This window comes from Tripterygium wilfordii, chromosome 14 (genome assembly GCF_013401445.1).
Source record: "Tripterygium wilfordii isolate XIE 37 chromosome 14, ASM1340144v1, whole genome shotgun sequence".
Taxonomy (NCBI): domain Eukaryota; kingdom Viridiplantae; phylum Streptophyta; class Magnoliopsida; order Celastrales; family Celastraceae; genus Tripterygium; species Tripterygium wilfordii.
The window spans coordinates 3564129-3587436 of record NC_052245.1 but is presented as its reverse complement, the minus strand read 5'-3'; the positions used below and the strand labels follow the sequence as shown (position 1 = coordinate 3587436).

The window sequence follows — 23308 nt, the reverse complement described above, 5'->3', positions numbered from 1 at the left end:
GTACTATTACACCTAATTAAATTAACTACAATCATATTTTTGTGGGTTGGTTGTTTGATTAAGATGTAATTGGTAATGATATCATCACTAACAAACCCATCTTAACAACTCCATGATTATATATATGATATGATGATTTCTTAGGTGAAACTATTAGTTGGCCATCTCTTAGCCACTAGTACTTGACCTGCTTCTTGTCAAACCAAAGACTTAGTGCTATCTATATAACCAAATAATATACAAGTTATAATGTGTTTTATTTTTGGCATCATATTAAGTATATAATTGCAAGAGGTTTTTAATTAATTATTATTTAAGTTTATCACTTTGGTTGAAGGCTAATTTGAGAGATACGTATGTGTGACTGTATAAACCCTAAACCTTTTTTAAGTCATCCAAAACAACTCTCAATAGGCATGTACCTCTGGATAGTCTACTAAGTCCAAACTCGACCTGTGCTAGACACATGTAAATCTACCCGACAGGTTAGTTCGGCAGAGGCCCAGTACAAATCACTTGGAAATAGCTATATCAACTTAGAATCGAACTTCCGACCTCAAGAGAGATTCTTTACACCAGAAATCCGGAGAGATAACCAGTTACACTAATTTCAAGTGGTAATTGTATAAACCCTAAAACCTTAACCTTATTGAAAGTATTGTATCGCATTTGTTGGACAAGAATTGAAACCACAATTTATTGCATGTATACATAGATTTGAGAGCTGGGTTTTGTATTGAGTAATGGCAATGATGAGATAGTTTGTGGCGATAACTTGAGCCCCATGAACATGCAAGTGGGTCATCACTTGTGACTTGTTCAACACTTTTGCATACACATGCCCCCACCAACACCAATAATATTCTTTTACACACTAATGTATAACTGATAACCCATTCAATACTAGATCATGGTACACTAATTAGACTGTACGCCTAATTAACCACATTTCCTAACATTTGCTATTGGTCATATATATATATATATATATATATATAGTTGCCTTGTGTAGTTGTGTTGAACAAAAAAAGTGAAGAGCCATGTATATATAGTAAGTAACAAGTGCAATACCCTTTGAGGCACAAATTTAAGTTTTAACCAGTTGAATTTGATAAGGAGATATGAAAAAGACAATAAAGTTTTGTCCAGAATTGAGGAAGCAATAGATCAAAAAGGCCCATGTTTGTGTCATGTGAGTATTGTCTAATCAATCCCATGTGCATTAACTTGTGTCCACTCAAATTCAAGGAATTCCATCTTTCAATTCCTTGTTTGGGTAGCTCTTTCAATGTTTTCAACAACTCTATCAAAGATAGAGGTCACAAGTTTTATTCCCACTAGGTGCTCCCTCAAGGTATATTCTCACAGGGCTATTATGAAAATGATAGATTAGTCAGGTCAGAGGTTTGGATCTGACCCAACTATCACAAAGTGACACGCTGAGTTGGGATTCCCTCGAATATATAAAAAAGAAAAGAAAAGAAGATGATGTATCTCTTGCATTATTTGTGATCGCATCAACATCTGGGTCATGCTTGATAATATATATATATATCATGTAATTTACATATAAATGTGTCTAAACATAAATACCTACAAATTAGATTTTTTTTAATGGAATTCCTAAAAATTGACATTTCCTTAATTTCTTTCTTTCTCGCATGACCCACCACCAACTATACTAGTACTACATAAAGCATTCTGTTTTAAATTTTTTGAGGTCCGATTGTGACTTTTCATTCAAGAATCAAGATATATACCATATATATGATATTGGGTTTGAATAAGGTGTGTAATAATTGATTGATGTTAGAGCATAAAACAAGCTAGTCTTTGTTGTGCATTGTCATCATTATATTTGTGGAGATAAAGCAAGCTTTCTCACTATATATCTATCTAGAAATTAATCATGATAGATGAAATGATGTAGTAAATCTAAGTTAAGTATTAATCATTAGCCACTTATGTGTATCTAATATAATGGAGGATGGTATTAAAATTTCCAGCCCAATACACATCAACAATGTTGCCCGCTTTGGGTTATTCGGTTCTCGTGGATACATCGTGCGAGGTCACCCATCCCAATAGTGCTCTCGCAAAAACACATTTAACTGTGAAGTTACTACGGAATATTTTTTTGCAGAAAAACGCGTTATTGATGGTTAATAACTGAAATTATCTATATATGTCAACTTATGATTGAAGTAAAGTGTCTTACATCACCACAAGAATATTATACATATCATGATTATAAACTTAGAAGAGTGGTTTTGGTTCATCATATATATATATATCCTTGGCATGTGTAGATGATAATAAGATCTGACAGTTTGACTAAGAATGCATGAACAAGTGGATAAGATTAGCATATAGATATGTTGAATACTAATATATATATATATACACACATGAATAAAACAGTGATTGCATATATAATAGAGAAGAAGACTGACAGTATGTTTTTCTCATATGGGTGTTGTCTCTCTTTCTAGTTTCTCCATGTGCATATGTACTGTGACAGGCCCTGTTATGGTCTCTGCCTGAATGAAGCATCCAATGCATGTTATTTGTTCTTCTTCCTTCCTGGGGAGTGGGATCATCAACAATCACTTTGTGTTGGTTGTGTTCAAGACATGCACATTTTGTTGAAATCCAAGCATGCAATCTGACACTACTACTTTGTCTTTTTACCTTGTTAATGGCCAATGGGGGGGCTCAGAGACTTGACTTTCCTAGGCCCACTAGTAGGCCCAACATAGGTGAAAGAGATATGGGCCCAAAGAGCCAGGTTGTCAGCTCCCTTTGCGTTTTGTTCGGGATAAATTAGATGACTTTCGTGAAGTTAATTGCTGAACCGGTCCTTTGAGTTTGGGATGGGGATGCGACCCTAGTGGGCCCGGCCCTTGACTCGACAGGTAGACCATTGTCAATTATCGAATCGATTATATTTGGTGTTGGGCTCACTCAGCAGTATTGGGCCTCCACACTACAGACTGGACTGCATTGAAGTTGGTTCGGGCCTGATAGTGAATTTGATTACTTTGGGTTGTATTGCAGAAGTACTGGCCCAATTCTTAACCAGCTATGGACCAGGGTCTCTGATCCTTAATGGGGCTTCACACCTCCTTTTTTTTTTTTTGGAGGGGTTTTTACCCATAAAGACAAAAATCAAAAGTTGTATTCAAACAAGAACAACCTAAAAAGAACTTTAGAAAAAATGACAAAACCTACAAACTTACAAAAATACCCTCCCTCCTTCTTGTTCCTTCTTTCTTCTTCTTCTTCCTCCTTCCTTGCTCCACCATATCGAAAGTTGGCCGTCCGTCCATCGTTTTCGAAGAGCCAACTACCGAAATGAAGCTCTAGGTTAGCCCGATCAAAGCTCAGCCATCACCCACAGTCGATTATCACTTGAGTAGTCAAAAAAGCTTCGTGAAATCACATCCACCGTTTGAAAAATAGTTAGATTCGGCCAATATGACCAACGTCGAAGACTAGCAACGCCCCCAATCAACTCCTCGGACCAAGGCGCATCACCTATGAGGTTTTATTGCTTTTTTGAACTCTTTTTTTTTTCTTCTGAAATCAGATCTGAATCTGTAGATATAATATCTGTTTCGGATCTGTTCTGATATGTTATCTGTTTCGAAACTTCAAACATATAACATTTCATTAAAGACAGATAACATTTTAACAAGAAAGATAACATTATGACAGATATCAAATTAACCGAAACAGATAACATATCATCTGCAGTTTACAGATCCCCAAAAACCACTAAAATCATCACAGAAAATATCAAAAATAATGATGTGATGACAAATCGAAGGAAAACAACAAGATCTATAGGTCCTGTGGTGAGTATGAGTAGATCTAATTCGAATACAACAAAAATCAGGATGAAAAATCACTAAAAAATGGCATAGAACTCTCGAATAATGCATGAGGGGCAGAGATGAAGCTTCCGACGAAGCTCATAGATGAATCATGTACAGGAGGCATGTGCCATGTTTGAGGATAAAGATGAGGGTATTTTAGACAATAAAACCATATATTTTAATTTTTTGTCTTTCTTGGAATATTGTTCAAATTACATGAACTTTATGAAATATACTTTTAAGAGTGTCCTTCTTGGAACAAAACTCTTCTAGAAGGGACTAATCTTTAATTTTCCTTTTTTTTTTAATTGGGATTCACTTGATTGGCTACTTGTTGGGCTCTTCCATTTCTACTTTGCTCAACAGTATTGGACCTCAACACATGCTGGACACCCTGGACCACAATGGTTTGGTTTGCTAAACAGGCCCAATTCTCGACCAGCCTCTTAGGCCCATAATTGCGTTAAAAACCCTCTATTTTCTCTTTCCTGATAAATACATTAATTTCGGAGTGAAAATATACTCAGAGTCAGTGTTATTATTTTAAACAAACAATAATACGACGTAGTATTAGCATAGCAGGCCAAAAGATCATCATCCCCTTATTACATCTTCTACTCAATCTGTAGATTTTGAAGTCTATTTATGAAGGAAGTTACTAACCCCAATAAGCAAAGTCTTTTGGGTATCTTTTCAAGTTATTCTCGCGATCAACAAAAGTGATACACAATTACACACCATCTTTACCACTTCAACTAGTGGCTCGAGCCGCTCGGGTATTAATTATTTATGAAGGAAGTTGGTAAACCAATAAGCAGACTCTTTTGGGTATCTTTTTAAATTATTCTTGCGATCAACAAAAGTGAGTCCAGTACGAATTGTATAACCAGCTTCATATGCAAAATCATCCAAAAAGGACCATGTATGGTAACCTCTCACATTCACACCATTCCTGTCAACACAAACAAGAAAAAATTAATTAATTAATTATTAATTGAGAAAAATTAAAAATCAAAATTAGTTTGTGGGTAATACTAATTACTTACTTAATTGCTTTTAGAAGGTATGATAGATGGTCATGGTGATATGTTATTCTCAAAGTATCATTGAGAGCTTGTTGAATTGGCCATGAACCACTATCTCCCATTCCTGCACAACAATATTATTATATTTTTATGATTTTGATTTAGGAAATTAAGCATGACAACAATACTGTTTAATTAATTAATTTACCATTCTCAGAGATGTAAATTGGAGGATTTTTGTAATTTTTCTTTATATAGAGCAGAAGGTTCAGGAACCCCTTTGGATAGTTGTACAGCCAGATCATAGAAGTCTGCAAAATAAATTAAAAATTAAGTATAATTAATTCATATTAGACTAATTAAGTATTATTTTTATTTATAATTAGAGAGAAAGAGGGAGAGCTTACTGGTGTACCAATAGGAACTCCATTTTTGTCAACTGTCACAACACCAACATGAACAATATTAATTAATCATAACCATGAACACAAACTATATATATAAACATATATAAAGCACTTCTCACATTCGCACTAACTTTACGTACTCGTTTTTCAATCATAGATGCAGCGGATCCCACAGTAAATGTGTAGTCCCCACTTTTGTTGTGATTTATTACAACCATTGAATTTCAAATGCGTAAAATTGATGCGTATAATTCTTGTGCATGTGAGAATTCTTATATATATATATATATTAACAATTAATTAGTGATGAATTAAGGAAAATAAAACATACAGCTGAAGGCGAATTGTCTGTCTGAATTGAAACTGGTGTTGACAGTGTTCAAAGGAACATATTGCAAGTAATTAGTTGTGAAGTAATTGAGACCAAGAAAATCAAATGATCCTTTAAGCAACTTTGATTCAGCTTCTGTAAATTTTGGCAGTCGATTTCCTACTATTGATTTTATACTTTTGGGATAATCACCATAAACAACTGGATGCCCAAACCTACACCAAATTTTGTTACACCACGTTAATTAATTACATTTTACTATAATATATATGTGAATTAATGTTATACAATATATATATATATATATATATATATATATATATGTACTTACCATCCAAAAAAGTAGTCTAGACCTCTAGAGACAGCTTCAATGTCCGATAATGTATTATTTTTCGGTAAAAACCAGTGAGAGAGAATTGTGATTCCAATTTGCCCCTTTTGTGTAGCCTGAAAATTGTATCAATCTAATTAAAAATTAATTAAAATCAAAATGTTGCCACAAAGCTTATGAAATTAAATTAACCTGGTATTTTTGCCTGTACAATTTCACGGCGGCGGCATGAGAAAGAAGGAGATGGTGGGCAGCAATGTAGGGTTCGGTGGCCGAGTTTCCAGTAGGGCAGTTGGAAACAAAGCTAGAACATCGTCCGGGAGCAAAAGTGCCATCGGAGTAGCCGTGGTAACTAAATCCGGTTGGATCGTGAACGGTAATCCACCGTTGGACACGATCACCAAATGTTTTGAAGCAAAAGTCCGCGTAATCCTCAAAATCTTTCCTGTAGTTACCACAATATTCATGAAATTAAATTAAGATTTATTACATAATACAAATTAATGTAATGTTGGTTTGTTGATTACTTACACTATGTTGGGGCTTAGGAGTCCATCATATTCATCTTCAAGTGCTTGTGGGGTGTCAAAATATAGTAAGATAACAAATGGCTTTATTCCTGCCCATGGTATTCAAATATATATATATATGTATTTCAAATTAAGCAAAATTAAAGCCAAAATTGGGTAATGAGAGAGAGAGAGAGAGAGATTAGAATTTTTTGTACCATTTGCTAGAAGCTCATCAATTAAGTCGTTGTAGAATTTCACTCCAAGTGGGTTCACTCCTCCACTTATCTTCCCCTCTAAGATGATTTAAACAATAAAAAGGAAGAAAAGTGAATACTTTGTGCAATGTAATGGAGAATTTGAAGATGTTAGGAATTGACCTTCCTAAATATTAACAAATAGCAGAAAGATTGACGAAGAGAGACAACAAAATAGAGTAAGTAGTCCTTAGAACAACAAAGAAATGTTATAATACCGAAACTATCCATCTACAATCTTAAGAAAATAAAAAAAATTCAGAGGACCTGTTGACCCTTGTTTCCCAACAAGGGCGAAGCCATGACATAATATGAGGGAGTTGTCATGGGTGGACATAGAATATTATGTCTGAGTGGGCAAAGCTAAGCGGGGGGTATGGGGGCGTTGCCCATAATTATTTTTTTTGGTTATTTATTAATTATACACTAAAAATCAAAATTTTATGAAATAAAATAAATAATAATTGTGACATGTCTTATTATTTGAACAATTTTAAGCAAATTCTTTTAAAAAAAGGAGTCTAAATTGAAAATTCATGGGTTTTTTCTGTAATTTATTTTATATATAGGTATATTTAAATTTTTTTGAGGAAGTAAGTGGGGCTTCGCCTCTGGTCCCCGGGTCTAACTTGTCAATGATTAGACTCCACACAACCTATCAGAAGACCCTGAAAAAACCATGCACCCTTAAATATCTTTTAATGATTAAAAGTTTACGAGAATTAAATATGGTCTTACTAGGTAATACTCTTGACCATGAAATGGAGAATTTGAAGGAGTCAAATCCAATTTCTTTCAATAATTGTACATCGTCCTGCCAGAACATTTAATTTCTCAATCATAAAACTAATATGTTTTTATTTATTTAAAGTATATGAAAGAAAAATGTTGTTAAATACCAAAATTGGTGTACCTTGTAGCGATGATAAAAATCAGCAGCTACATCTCCTGTGCTATGATCCATAACTTTCTCTGCCAGCCACCATACAATAATGTATAATAATAATAGCCATACAAATACTTTTGTTAATTAATAGCCATATTTTCTTGGCTAATTCTTAATTATGGATTTATTTTTTTTATTACCGGGAAAGGAGATGAGGGAGGCTCGAACTCGAGATCTTTATAAGATACCACACACATAAGTATCATTTGAGTTACTCGTGATTCTCTTAATTATGGATCTATACCAATCAATAATTCGAACCTAAAACAAAAACTTATAGTATTATTATCTTTTTGCATATATGAGCATCTTTTTTTCATTTTTTGTTGGAGGCAGAAAATAGAGCAAAGGAGTGAGAGAGACCTGGGAATTTCCTAACAAAAGTATCACAAATACTTGGTCCCTTTCCATCTTCATATGCTGCTCCGTCCGACTAATTATTACAAAAAATATATACAACAATTAATATACATATACATATGTATGTATGTATGTATGTATGTCTTAACTCTTAAGACTCTTAGTTTGTTGTACATGTATAATTGAGATTAACCATGCAAAAACTTACCGATGTAGCGGAGTTTCCGGTCCCAAAACTGAAACCTGGCGGAAAACTACTGCGGCTGAGCCCGTTTGCTCCGGTGGTGCAAACCACCATGCTTAATGTAATGGCGACAAGCCATATTTGGAAGGAACCTAATTGAATCGCCATAACTTAGTTTAGTTTCCGAACCCATGTTTGTATATTTATATACATGTCATAAAGTCTATAAAGTAAGGTTATAATATGCATAATCGAGTGCGGATTTTGGGTTAGAGTGTTTGAACGTTGAATTGAAGAATTGCAAAAGGAAAATATATAAAAGCGTCATTGTCTGAAGGCTCGGACATTCCGGTTTCGTTTGATAGAGCGGTTGTTGTGATTCTCAACGTTAACTCAGAAACTAGTAAAAAATGATGTAATAAAAACTGTGAAAGAAACTATGAGGTGTTTGACGAACCATTTAAATTATGTTAGCTCATTGAAAAATTATTTTATATTTATTATTAAAATTATTTTTTGTATTAAATAAATTTAAAATTATTTGATAAAACAAAACAAAAGGAAAAAAATAAAGCAGTCCAGCAACAAAAAGTACTCCATGTGTCCATTAGTGGAGCTTCTTTTTTGCCAGCGTTACGAACCAGTGACACCACTGATTTTTGATAGTCGGAGCGGCCCCGCTGACCCCATCAAACGGGCCCTCCATGTTTGGTGGTGCTGTCGTTTGCTAATTAATATAGTCAACATAAATAAATCAAGGACAAACAATAGTCAAGATCACATGTATATAGGTGTTGGAATAGTATACCCAAATCCAATATTATATATATATGTGTGGGTGTGTTTGTCAATTAGATACACCGAATCGAGAGGATAAATATTATTTAACATCAAATTGATCACAAAGTCATATGCAAAACTTGTGTTAATACTCTTATTTCTCCATCATCATCTATCATCATCATTATTATTTTTATAATAATAATAATAATAATTATTTTTTTTATAATTATTTTTTTATTTAATTGAAGACGAGAACAAAAGGTTATACTAATAAATTCTAATATGCGTGGAAGAACAAGTCATTGTCTTTAAATTCTCCCAATCTGTGAAAAATTGATACTTGTAAGGCTATAGCCGCCATAAATGGTTGCCCCAAATTTTAATGGATTTTGCTTGCTTATTAATTATATTAATCCCCTCATGCATGTTTGTTGCTAAATTATATACTAATCTTAATGAATTTGTCAATACACTTAATTTATACAAGTTTGAAAATTGTCTTGCAAGTAACTAAGACTAACGAGAGAATTAAACATTTGTTATATTTCTTTGCGATATCTTTTGTTTTCCTTACCGATAATTTTTAAGAGGTTCATGGCCCCATTTGATAACCCTGTTAAAATACTCCGAGTTATCGGGTTTGGGGTGATACATGGACTATTGACTTGGCACCAACTCCAAGTTGAAGTTCTGCCTTTCTGGAATCAGAAGATGGGCCTGGGCCTAGTGTATATAGGCTGGAGCCAATTAATGGCCCAATGTTTGTGTACTCATCGTGTGGGTTGTGGGGATTAGCATGTTTAAACCATAGTTTTTGAATTCGTCATATTTATGATTTAATCATTGAATATTCAAAAATTATAATTTAATAAATTAAATTTTGAATTTGTTTCAATCAAGCAGATTTTTTAGATTTTATGATTGACCAACTTATTAACGTGGAGTATAAAATCAATAAAATTATTTTTTTCTATTGATGTGGAAAAAGATCTTTGAGATTTTATGGTCGACCAACTTATTAACGTAGAGTATAAAATCAATAAAATTATTTTTTTCTGTTGATGTGGAAAAAGACCGGGAGATCATTTTTTCGGTAGCCAACAATGAACTTGCCAATTCTCTCGGATAAATGATACCATACAAACTTACCAATTTATTCTCTTAAAATGACGTCATACAAATTCTCTAAAAAAGAATATATATCTTTCTTAGAGAATTCTCATATTTAGACAAAGATACATAAATATTCAGTGGAGTAGGAACATTTTAAACCAATAAGCAGAGTATTTCATGTATCTTGTCAACTTATTCTTGAAATCCACATATATCATCCCAAACCCAACTGTGTAACCAGCATCCCATTCAAAGTCATCAAACAATGACCAAGCATAGTATCCCTTCACATTTGCTCCTTCCCTGCATCCCAAAATTACACCAAATAAATTATTAAACATATATATATATACATGAATTTTCTTATGCGAACGTCCGTAAGTTATATTAACTTACGCACACTTTTTGAGAGTGTAGATGAGTGAAATGACAAGTGGGGACCATTGTTTTGGGTCCCACATGTTCTAAATCAATGGTGAGATTGAGGTGCGTAAATTAATATAACTTGCGGGTATCCGCATAAGAGATATATAATTCATAATTCAAAATGGGTATTTTAAATACTCAATAATGAATGAATTATTACTACTTACTTGATGGATTGTAAGAGAGAGTAGAGATGCCTGTGATAGTATTTTATTCTCATACCATCCTTAACAATTTCTTTAATTGGCTTTGATGTATTCACTGAGTCAGCATATCCTGCACACCAACACATGGGATTAAATTAATATACAAAAAATAAAAAAAATTAATTAAAATTAATAGAAAAAATTAATTAAGATAAAAAAGAATGTCACCATTCTCAGTAACATAGACTGGTGGATTGTTGTACTTGTTCTTTATATAAAGCATCAGAGCTCTGATCCCCTTTGGGTAGATGAAAAGCCAATTCAATGGTGTCTGTGAATGTCATAAACCCCCCATTTTAACACAATTATTATTCATTGTTAAACTAAAAAATATAGTAAAATTAAATTAAAAAAATAAAACAAAATTAATTATTAATTACCGGTGTACCGATGGGTTTTCCATTTCTATAAGCTGTGGCAAAACAAAAATAATAAAAAAAATTATCTTCTGTAAATATATTTATTATAAAAAAAATAATATCTTATAATTAATAATTAAGCTTACTTGAAAGAGCAGCATGATTATCAGTGGAGTAACTTAGGTTAACACGAGGGTAGGTTAAAGTATGTGCTGCATAATTTGTTGTATAATAATTCACTCCAAGAAAATCCAATGACCCTTTAAGCATTTCAGATTCAGACTTGGTGAATTTAGGCAATCTCTCTGCTACTATTTCTCTCATAACCTTCGGATAATCCCCGTGAATGACCGGATCAGCAAACCTAAACAAAATTAATCACCATTAATATTCCTACTAATTACATGTATAGATTAGATTGATCAAAATTAATTATGGCCTAAATTAAGAAGGAATTAATTACCATCCAAAGAGAAAATCAAGAACTCTGTAGGCAGCTCTATGGTCAGCAGCTGATTTCTCATTTTGGGGTACAAACCAATTTGTTACAATTGTGATCCCAATTTGTCCCTTTTGATAAGCCTGGTATTTTTGTTTGTACAATTTGACAGCAATGCCATGAGATAGAAGCAGATTATGAGCAACAATGTAGGGCTCGGTGGCCGAGTTGCCGGAAGTGCAGTTTCCAATGTAATTCGAGCATCGGCCAGGGGCGAATGTGCCGGTGTTGTAGCCATTGTTGCTGTATGAATAAGGTTCATTTAGGGTTACCCAGTGCTTGACTCTATCACCAAATGTTTTGAAGCAGAAGTCCGCGTAATCCTGGAAGTCATTCCTATACATTTCAACCAAATATTTAGTACACATTCAACCAAATATTTAGTACACAATTGTGTATATAATCAAACATTCCTACAATATTTAATGTATGACTTACACAATCTTAGAACTTAAGAATCCACCATATTCATCTTCAAGTGCTTGTGGAAGATCCCAGTGGAATATTGTCACAAAGGGCACTAGTCCTGTAATATTTGATCAAAATTAATTGGCATCAAGATAAGGCTATGCTTGCATGAGTTTTCACAGGCAACCACTTGGGTGATAGTATAATTGATGAATCTGTCTGGGACCAAAACCATATGGACTCGGGAAGTGTTGAGTTCGATTCCTACTAGAATCATCTTGAGAACTTCCTAACTATCTCGAACCCGGCCCTCTTATCTCCTGTGCCTACAAATACTCATGCCAAGCATAACTAAAAGAAAGTTTGAAAGTACCATTGGATAGGAGCTCATCAATAAGATTGTTGTAGAATTTGACACCCAATGGATTCACTCCCCCACTGATTTTTCCCTCTGAAATCAAAGTTAAACATGTCAAAACTATATATGTAATAAATCATGTAGTAATTAAGATATAATGGAAGAGTTGAGATGTAAATTACTAGGCAATACTCTTGACCAGGAGATTGAAAATCTGAAGGAATCAAGCCCAATTTTTTTCATCAATTGTATGTCTTCCTGGAACATTAGTATTATTTTGTTAATCCCAACCATTTAAGTGAATAATTAATTAATTAATGTCATTGATTTATATATTTACCTTGTAATGGTGATAGAAGTCATCAGCTATATTGGCTGTGCTATGATCCCATATTTTCTCTGCCAATTTAAAGCCACCATGAACAATAATTTTTTTCACATTACATAAATAAAAGAAATAAAAGACTAATTAAGTAACAATTACATGAATGTATGAATCAATTTCTGACCTGGGTGGTTCTTGGTGAAGGTATCCCAAATACTTTGCCCCCTTCCATCTATATTTGCAGCTCCTTCAGACTGAAACCCATAGAATTCAAAAATTAGAAAATTCAATAACATACATGTGTGTTTGTTGAAATTCTTAGCCCAAACACACCAACAAATATTGTACTCTTTAGGTTTATCGGTTCTCTGTAAATATATCGGATCCATAAAACTTTGGTTTTCATGAGCCGTCGTCAATAATTTATAAGCCTAGAAAACACAATGCTAATGTGTGAGGTGAGGGTCTGGACTTTATTTATAAGTCATTCTACTGGATTATGCTAATGTCAGACCGATATGTGATTACAGTCTTGATAGTGTTTGTATGTGTATATGACGACATACCTGGTGAGCGGCAATACCGGCACCAAATACGAAACCGGCCGGAAAACTGCTCCGGTTGAAGGGCATTGAGTAATGGCTTGGTTTAGCACCATTAGAGGTGACCAAGGATCCAGACAGCAGGACTAGGCAATAGAGGAGATAAGACCAGTAGTGAGTTGCCATTGAGAATTATTAGTGATTCTACTACTCTTTGCTACAAAATTAAGGGTAAAGTCATCTCCATATATATAGTAAAAAATTGAACCGTTGATCACGATGATTCGGCACAAATAATTGAGTCTCTGAAAGCAATCACCCGTACATATATAATCTGTCAGAAAGAGACATGACATTGATGCACACTGTCTGGAGTGGACCTATATAGATAATATATGTGGCTACCCATTTTTACTCTCATAGCTTCTGATGATCTGATATGGATGTGTAATCTGACATGACATTGTTGCATTATTGGTTGTTGCATGTCTTTATTATTGCTATAATATATGGCAGTGGTCTTCCGGACGGGATTGGCTGTGAAAGAAAAAGAAAGTATCCACATCACTTTTAAGAAACGAGAAGTAGGGTTGTCCAAAAAAATTGGTTGATTATTATCAAATATATGTTAGTGAGGACCAATCGAGAAGTCGAAGAAATCGATCAAACCAACAATAACTGATTAACCGGTCAATGAAATTTATGTCAAAAAACTGGAAAAAAAAAATTTCGACCGAAACTGATCGTGGACACCCTTTAAGGAAAGCGGAGAGAGGGAAACACTTGCACTCTCTCCGACACACAATTAATCGCTTTAAAGTGAAATGAGAGTAAGTTCAAGGATACCAACCCTCCACACACACAAAGTCATTACAATTTTGGATGGTGCATACACTCTGTATAAATTATATATCTCGGGTTAAGTATATTTTTCATCACCAAAAGATCAACCAAGTTTCAATTTAGTCATTGGAAGTTCAAACGTTACAACTTAATAATCGAAGGTTTGAATTTATTTCAAACCGGTTATTCGGACAAAATTTGAAATTTTTAGTCAATTAACATGCTTATGTGTTGCATTGAATGTCAACTGCAACAATATTTTCGAGAATACATATTTATCTTCCTATTCAAGATTTTGTTTATTTAGTGTCCATCTTTATGGACTATATTCCCCCATTATAGGTGACGCGAGTGCCTATGGCCTCATATTTTGTATCACTCTTTGGATTCAAAAATATTATCAGGTCATTGACCTTTTTCAAGAAAAAAAAAAATACAATTTTTTCACCTAATGAGCTAAAAACACATTAGCTTATGTTTGAAAAGATAAACTGTTGGTGTTTTATCTTATAAGCCCAAAGCGTATAATATCTTCAACGTGTTTAGATTGGGAATTTCAACATGGTATCAAAGCAAAATCTCGATCCAGTCATATGAACCTCTACTTATCCAGTTGTTGAGTCTGACATAACTCAACCCACAAGTAAGGGGGAGTGTCAAGACTAAAATTCTATATCGGTCTGTCAGAATCCCAAGCTGAGTGTTTTATAAGCAATACTCAACTCCTCTCACATTGAAAACTTGTTTTCTAATCCCAAGAATCATTGACAATTGACCTATGAAAAATAAATTCGTGCGACCCTGTGATCCAAAACGGACAATACATTCAATGTGTTTGGGTTGAGAATTTCAACATAAGTCACAATATAATTGGGCAAATCAGACTTTTTGCTCAAAATTTTCACTTCTTATTTATATTCATACTGATCCCAAGATTTCGAATTTGAAAATTTAAAAACAATTAAACTTAAAATAATTGTGAGATGTTGAATTTGTAGGATACAATATTAATAATAGATCTTTCAAACATAAGTTGGTAATAATGTGTTTTTATCACATAAGCCACTCTAAGTCTCTAACCCCTTGGGCTTGAGAATGATTGGACTAGTTATCATTAAAAGATTGATTAACAATGTGGGGTCATTCACAAGTCAAGTTCATCAACACACCTCCACAAAAATACAACAAGCGACTATTGAGGCGTGTAACATGTGACCATAATTTGGTGATAATAATTGTCATAAATCTCAATCCACTCACACCAATAATTGTTATAAATCTACGCCCCCATACAAATCAATGATATTATCCGTTTTGGATTATCCAGTTCCCGAGAATACATCAGACCCGCACGGCTTTGTCCATCCCTAGCTTAGCTACTAAAGGCCGAACCCCATGTGTCAAAGCCCAACTAACTTGGATTAGGAAAAGACCTTGTTAGTATGTAAGGAACTGAGTTTATTCTTATAAATAAGGAAGAGTTTCCCACATCTTTCAATGTAGTACTTTTATCAGTTTTCGTAGATACATCAGGTGCACGACTTTGTTATTATTTAGGTTGTGCCACTTAATGATAGTTAGATCAAAAAAGTGTCTTGATGATAGAATGGGGAAGGATTTATCCTTGCCAATTTATTGGATCCTCACAATTTTTCGATGTAGGGTTCCTAACAATAATTTCTCATGCTAAAAGGAATGGTCCTTAGTTTCTTTAGAAAATGTCATGATCACTATAATTTTACTTTTTGAAGTTAAAGGCAATTATTGTTGGGACTCTCACCCTTGGCATCGCACCTTATAGAAAACAGAGCAAAAAAAGGAAGAAAAAGAAGCTTAAGAGAAAGAAAGAAAGGAAAAAAAAAAAAAAAGGAAGAAAAAGAAATTTACCCAATGTGGGTTCATTAATAATTAAGACAAAAACCATACAAAATGTTATGACTCATTAAGGATATAGGCATTGTATTGTATTAATCAATTGAGGATTAACAAGAATTTAAAATTAATTGTCATCAATTAACCGAATATTTTTTTATATCAACAATTTTCTTCTCAAACGAAATATCCATGTGACCAATTAATAAGTAATGGTGTGGACCTTTCAAAGAAGTGACATTTTAATGACAATTGAACCCCACAAGTCACAATCCCATAACAAAGCGATCGTGGGAAGTCCCACACATTAATGATGGTGTCGATTCCCTTGTGACTTTCCCATATTTCTTCTTTAATTGAACGGTTATTAATAACTAGTAGTAAAATATACTTAAATTAATACAAAATATAAAATTATTGTCCTTTTCCCTTTCCTTAATTATTGGGATTGTGTCAAATTGTGTTGGGTTTTAACCTCTTATGACCGGTTAGGAGAGGCGAATTCCGAAGCTTGTGGTTAAGTGATGTGAGTTGAGGTGACAAACAATATTTGACGCGTCCCTGAAAATATTGTGGTGAGGTGAGGATAAAATTGAATATTTTTCATTGATATTACTTAATTTTTGATGATTTTATTTTTATAAAAAATATAGATAGAATAATAAAATTCGTTTAGGGCAAAATTGAAAAAAAAAAATTATGTTTTCATGTAAAAAAATAGTCAACCGCGTTGTGTTACGTTACGAATAAAAGAAATTCCCTGCAGTTTCAGCTTCAAACTCATTGTAATGCGGTGATATATAACAAACCGCCAACTGAAATAAGATGCCACTGCAAACTTGAGGAAAGATGTGCTCGGCAAACCCATGACCATAGTTGTTAGGTAAAGCGTCTCGCCTCAACTTCATCTTGGGCCTTGTTGGGCCAGACAAACCCCTCCCTGTCCACAATAAGCTGATCAGCCCAGTCCAGGAAGCAATGGGGTATGTAAATTGTTGATAAAAAGGGCCTCAATCCTGTACTGAAAGCAAATTTGTTATTTGTTAAGCAAGAACAGATAAATCAATGCAGGCTTGCACTATAATCAGACTTTGGTACAGAAAAACAGATGAATATGATTCATTATAGGCAGTACAGACAGAGAGCAAAACTGAATGAGTTTGATACCGATACGTAACCCGATTTCAGAGGCTTCAAAATAATTTCTTAAAGTACAGTTGAACAAACATGGCCAGCTGATCCTCTCAACCAGTCATGGTAGTCAAGTTGATTATTTTGCTCCATTAACAATGGAGTTTGAACTCCGTCCTCCGTTCCTTGCCTGTCATAGCAGTTCCAGCTCCGAACCAATGTGCAAAATTGGCTGCTAAAAACTGTTTTCAAGCCATGAGATAATGTCAAAACAACCAATCATTCAGCAATCTCCCCTTCCTCTAATTCCTCCTCCACTGAGTGAACTCCATTGGTATCTAGAAGATCTCTTAGTTCCTCTAATTTTGCGTCTTTCTCAAATTCGCCTTCAAAATTAAGATAGTCGTCGGGGTTAATTTCTGCCATCAGATCAGAGTATGCATCTATCAGTCCTTGATCAAAATCAAACTCCATGTCTTCAAAAATTCCTACTCCTCCACTCTCGGACTTGGAAGGTGAAATGCTGGCTTCCGCTGCTTGTGTGTACAAAGTCCTACCCGATGAATTATTTAGTGTTTGCTCTGATTTGTTTCGTTTTGAGAATCTATGCACATCACTTGAATTAGCATAGTTCATAAAATCAACAGCTCTAGGATCCAAAGAGCTGTCCTCAACTTCTATTTCCTCCTCCCTGAAGAGAACACCTTTAGGACTCGGGGGACCATTGGTGGCAGAATCCTTGAGCACTGGATTATAGGTGAAGGGATGGCAATCTTTGACAACTTCAAAGTCGAAACTGTGGGAAGGAAGAAAAACATGAATAACAGGGTACTCCAGGATAACCACATTTGCCAATAGTTGCCTTAGTGGTGCCTTCACATCCAACTCCCGATAAGGTGACCTGGGGCCCTGAAATGGCAAAAAGGGCAGAAAAAGAGGGACATAAAGGTTAGATATTTCTACCACAATACCACAGCTGGGAATGATATAGAAATACAGATGCTTAGAATTTAGAAAGGTAAGAAACAGATAGAGAGGCAATTCTAAAGAGGTGCAGAGAAATGAGCACGGAGGAGCACTCCAAAGATGGAGGAAAACAGCACCAACAGGTTACATTGAGATAATGAAAAGTTAAAAACGTACTTTGAACATAAACAAACCAAAAAAGAGAGCGAAAAAAGAGGGGTTGGTTGCTTACACCTCAACCCTAACCAAAAATGGTAAAATAAAATAACTGACTAAGCTGGGAAAGACACTCAGGCTTAACGTGTAACTAGTAAAATAAGCTAATACGTATTAACAAATAACAAGGTTTGCACAACAGACAAGTTTGATCTTTTTTAAAGGTATGCAACTCATTTAGGTCTGAACTTGGCTCAAAGCACTTTGAGCCATCCGAAAAAACCTATTTGCAACTATCAAAAGTCCAGGAAAATGAAGAATAATCAAATTAGAGAGCAACACACCTTGGGATATTTACGGATAAAAAACTTGAGAGAGTCCAGAGGCTCATTGCAAAACTGCTTAAGCTGATGATTCCAAGGGCCAGCTTTCAGGTGCTTCTCAATGACAGAAGCAAGAGTCTCATCTTCATGCACTCTGCAAAAAGAAAATTATCAGTTATTGATGAGGCCAAGTTCCATAACAATAAGTTGCAGTAATGCTCAGCTAAAGAATAGGCTTAATGAAATAGAGAGTTTTGGGGATTTTTCTATAATTTTTTTCCCATTAAAGATATAATGGATTAGCAATTCAAATAATGAATGGAAAATAAACCAAAACGATGCACAAATTTGTCACTTCTTTAATGAAATTCTTGCTTTGTTAACACTTCAAAGCATGGCATAGGATGCAAAGGACGTGGAAATGTTCAATGAAACAACCCATCTCAACCATCATAGAATCCTTTGCCAAACAATTTTGGCATTAACCACACGAATCCATATGAGCAATAGTGAGAATCCATTACATGAACAATTTCTACTACAGGCAGTAGCATACGTACCCATGGTCTAGTAAAATAACATCTGTAGAGTTAAACCGCCACTCAATTGTCCAAGAGATAAATTTCTTCCTGCAAAAGTAATAGGAAACAAACTCTTTAAAAGACAAATGAATGCATGTTCAAAGTAATCAAACTCACAACTCCATATCAACAGCTTACAGGAACCCAAATACCCATTGGCAGCACAAAGTAATAGATTGAGCACATAATGCATAATTAAGCAGCACTGCAGCAGTAGCTATAAAATCACAATTCCAAATGCTGCCATCACACAATAGTCAAGCGACAGCCTTTCTTCACTAACCAAATCAACATTTAAAGGCAACAATCTATATTAGAAAACTATATGATGCATAGAGTTGTATGATTAAAAAAATAATTAATTTCTAAGTAAACAATAGAATGAAATATGTCAGTAAACAACCAGGAATAAAATAAAGCAAGCACGAGGAAACAGGAATTTTTATCAGGTCTGTCTCCAGATATTAATTTGACTAGCACTGCTGTACAAATACGTTATTCATCTATGATTGAAAAAAAGCTCAACAGAGCAAGTTTATGACTTGAAAGATAGACAGAGTATAAATATTAAAAATTGGAATATTTGAAAATCAAAATCCATCAAATGATAATAATCTCATCCAAATTCCAGTAAAGGATTTTTAAAATAAAAAAACCTTTGCTCATAGCGAGATTGATTCTTCTCCCTCTTTGACATTCCACCAGGGAGAAGTAGGAGCTTTGTTCTTCGACTTGCAGCAGCACTTCGGAGGCTTCGAAGATAATATGGCAGGTTATAGTGAGGATAAGCACGCAATTTGATTCTAGTTCTTTGAGCAGATTCAGCAACCCTCTTCACTTCCTCCAACAAATTATAATCTAATCACATTCAAAACAGGTAGATGAATTAAAAAGCAAGAAACTTCATCGACTAAACAACAACAAACGCTAACAGAGAATTTCTCAACTAAGAGTGGAAAAGATGTAGAAGCAAATGACAAACCATATTTCAGAACATGCTTGAAATGCAAGATGAGAATACCTACAATTCAATATCAACTAAGTTCTTCACTTCAAAAAAATAAGGAAAAAGCAGGGCCACAATTCCTTGTGTGGCTACTACTCATCCAAAAAGAATCCAATAAAACAGCAAAAAGGGTATTGAAATTCTTCCTCAAGCGAATCAGAATCTATCAAGAATTAAGTACCAAACACAACCAAAAGTGGGAGTTAAAATTACCATGAAAGACATTAAATTCACGAACTTCACAACAGAGAAAAAAGAAAAGTATAACAAAACGTGGAACATAGAATTACATAGAGCAAACTCACTCATCAAACTACAATATAAGATGAAAAGGACCATCCCATTCAACCTCAAATTAACAAACGACTAATCAAAGACAGAGATAGAGAGGAACAGTTACCAGAGCGGATAAGATTATCGTCAAACTCAGAGAGAGGAACAAATTGGGTCTGGTTGCGGTTGCCACTGCATCCAGTGCGTTGCTTGTGGGCTTTTACGCAAGGGAGGCCACAGGAGCGGAAAGAGCATCCGGGGCATGTGTACTTTGATGGGTTCTCTTTGCACTCTTCGCATTTTCGAACGAATTTTTGTATTCGTTCGTCTTCTTCTTTGGGTTCCTGCTGTTGTTGCTCCATCGAAGAGTGACCGCGAATAAAGTTCAGAAGCTCGAGAGACTGTAACTAGGGTATTATGGGGTAAGAAACGCAGCGTTTAACATTTTTTCCCTTTTTAAAATAAAATTACAATTAATTAAAAACAATATATAGAACTTAAAATAAAGTAAAATACAAAACAAATAATCATATAATTATAAATACAAAACAAGTTAATAATTACACACATCCAAGTTAAGAATAAAAGAAAATTATAATAAGTTAATAATACATCAAATAATCTGAAGTTTCAAATCAGCTTATCTCGTACAATCATCATATGCCATCAATCAATCTCTATAAGGTTTGAATAATGAGAAAGCACATCAATTATATATCTTAAATTTGGATCCAGATTTAAATTGGATAAATTTTTTGTGTTTAGACATTGACTTGGTTTTAAACCGAACAAGACTTTTATGTTTGAACCTGAATTTCAAATGTCCAAAATTGATTTAATATGAATTGAACAAATTCAATGATATGGACCGAACATAATTTTGTCATCTGATAAAAGCATGACTTTACATTTCATTTAAATCCTTGATACTTCAATCAATCCCACTCTCCCAATTTTAGTATGATAGGAATTTTTTTCCTTCATTTTTTAAATGCAATATTCATTTTTAAAATAATAATAATAAAAAGAGAGTATGGTAAAATGGTTGTCCTATTATTTATAACATTAATTATAGCAAATATAATAATTATCCTACACTCTGTTCTTGTTTGCAGGCTTTTTCTTTGTTTCTCCATCCAAAACCTCCTCTCTCTATATATATCTATTCACTGATGTTCTTCTATTGGTGCGTATTTATCAAAATCTGGACAGACGGCTTCATTTACATCTCTTTAGATTCTCGCTACCTTCTTTTATACGCCTATTAATCCGATCGTATCATCACTGGTAAAGTTACTATTTTTTTAGTGTGATTGTTCATTTTTATCGATCTGTTGAGCTCGACTGCTTGTTTTATCGTGTGGTTGGGTATGTTTGCTGCGGAGGAAATGAAAAGTAGGAAAAGAAAATAAATAATGGGGAGTTGAATTGCTTTTTTTTTCGAATTAGAGCTTAAGATCTTGATTGTTAGTTCAATGGTTGGATTGTGTGGGTTTAACGCTATGATTTCATCTGATTGAGATCTTGAATTTGTAGCTGCTGATACATTGCTCGGTGATTGTATTCGGATGACTTCTAATTAATTTTTGTCTCTAAATTTCTTTGTTACCAGATATAAAATAAATGATTAAATTTAGGTTTTATGTATCTGGAGGAAAGATAAAGACTAGAATTGAGTGTCTTGTTTCAGTGATCTTGTTCTGTTACGTTTTTCAGAACTTGCTATATTAAGATAATATCCTGCTTTCCGTCTGTTATCCATTTTTGCTTGACCTTTGAAATGCTATTTTTATATGGGTTTAATGTGTAATGTTCTTATTGCCATCAATGGTTCTTAATCCAGTTGGGTTTGTACTCAATTCAACATTTTTTGAGTAATATTTGTTACGGTGTGTGCAGTGTTCCAGCTGTCTTCACTGCAATAACCATGTGGAAGTTCAAGCCATTCATGCAAAAAGAACCTACAGGGCTTGAAGGTCGCTCCATTGATGTTGGCAATCTTAAAATTCATGTCCAAAAAGCCTTTGCTGAGGGAGTGTTCTCATGTGTTTACCTTGCTCGGGATGCTGTAGACCCATCAAAGCAGGATGCTTTGAAGCACATGGTATGCAATGATGAGGAATCACTTGAACTTGTGATGAAGGAGATCTCTGTGATGAAATCACTTATAGGACAGGACATCCCAGTATTGTCACACTTCATGCACATTCAATCTTTGACAGAGGGAGAGTGATGGATGGAATACTCCTAATCCTGTGTCGTGGAAACCGACTATTTTGCTGCTAACCCCGCAGCCAGCTCCCAGAGATTGAGTTCTAGTGGCGAACAAAATAATATTCAGGGCATTGCAAGTCCAAGATTGCCGAGAGTCAGTCAACTACTCAACCTGCTGGATGGGCTGGTTTCTGACGCTTTCTGGGAGGTGAGGAGGATTTTGGTGAGACTAATAATTAGTTACTTGGTTCTCTTGGTTGAATCGATAAGGAGAGTTAAAAGGACTTGGTGTTTTGATTTTGGATTTTTCACCATCAATTTCTGTAAATCCATTGAAGCAAATAGAGTGTAGACAATATGAACTTGTTATGGACCAGCCATCCACAATTGTATCTCTGTTCCCTGTCTCAATTGTCTCATAAATGTGTTTTTATCTTCTTTTTTTGGCATGTTTCTTTGGTTTGTGTTGAGGGAGACTAATGGCTGCTGGTATGCACAATAAGGAAGTGATGGATCTTTACCAAACTTGGCATTGCGGGACTAACCTGTTCTAATGTAACACATTACCAATCTGCATTTTTTCAATATAGAGCAAGTTCTTTGACTTTGAATATGGTATGTCATTCATGACATATCATCAGGACAGAAACGTAGTGCTTCAGTTTGATTCTTCCCAGTGTGTTTCATATTTTTTTT

At 34.4% G+C, this 23308-nt stretch overlaps 3 protein-coding genes and 1 long non-coding RNA gene across 4 annotated transcripts; 1 reads left to right on the top strand and 3 right to left on the bottom strand.

Moving 5' to 3' along the window:
* Positions 1–4416: 4416 nt before the first annotated feature.
* LOC120014559 (vicianin hydrolase-like) lies at positions 4417–8422 on the bottom strand. Its single transcript, XM_038866542.1, has 13 exons — positions 8253–8422; positions 8048–8117; positions 7652–7710; positions 7477–7552; positions 6700–6777; positions 6504–6591; positions 6165–6417; positions 5973–6088; positions 5642–5856; positions 5311–5342; positions 5112–5214; positions 4925–5027; positions 4417–4830 (listed from the first exon to the last, which is right to left on the bottom strand). Exons 1-13 carry the CDS (start codon positions 8394–8396, stop codon positions 4662–4664), a joined length of 1506 nt encoding a protein of 501 aa, XP_038722470.1. The 5' UTR covers positions 8397–8422; the 3' UTR covers positions 4417–4661.
* A 1674-nt stretch (positions 8423–10096) lies between these two features.
* On the bottom strand, positions 10097–13488 carry LOC120015434 (vicianin hydrolase-like). Its single transcript, XM_038867864.1, has 12 exons — positions 13272–13488; positions 12890–12959; positions 12721–12779; positions 12563–12638; positions 12396–12473; positions 12053–12140; positions 11579–11950; positions 11262–11479; positions 11137–11168; positions 10925–11027; positions 10718–10826; positions 10097–10427 (listed from the first exon to the last, which is right to left on the bottom strand). Exons 1-12 carry the CDS (start codon positions 13431–13433, stop codon positions 10259–10261), a joined length of 1536 nt encoding a protein of 511 aa, XP_038723792.1. The 5' UTR covers positions 13434–13488; the 3' UTR covers positions 10097–10258.
* Positions 13489–17018: 3530 nt separating this feature from the next.
* LOC120015435 (box C/D snoRNA protein 1) lies at positions 17019–20788 on the bottom strand. The gene is made up of 5 exons (XM_038867865.1): positions 20526–20788; positions 19776–19977; positions 19099–19167; positions 18560–18692; positions 17019–18002 (listed from the first exon to the last, which is right to left on the bottom strand). The coding sequence occupies exons 1-5, from the start codon at positions 20758–20760 to the stop codon at positions 17373–17375; spliced, it is 1269 nt and encodes a 422-aa protein (XP_038723793.1). The 5' UTR covers positions 20761–20788; the 3' UTR covers positions 17019–17372.
* A 793-nt stretch (positions 20789–21581) lies between these two features.
* LOC120014548 lies at positions 21582–23051 on the top strand. The gene is made up of 2 exons (XR_005471574.1): positions 21582–21685; positions 22298–23051. It is a non-coding gene; the product is annotated as an uncharacterized LOC120014548 (long non-coding RNA).
* Positions 23052–23308: the final 257 nt, after the last annotated feature.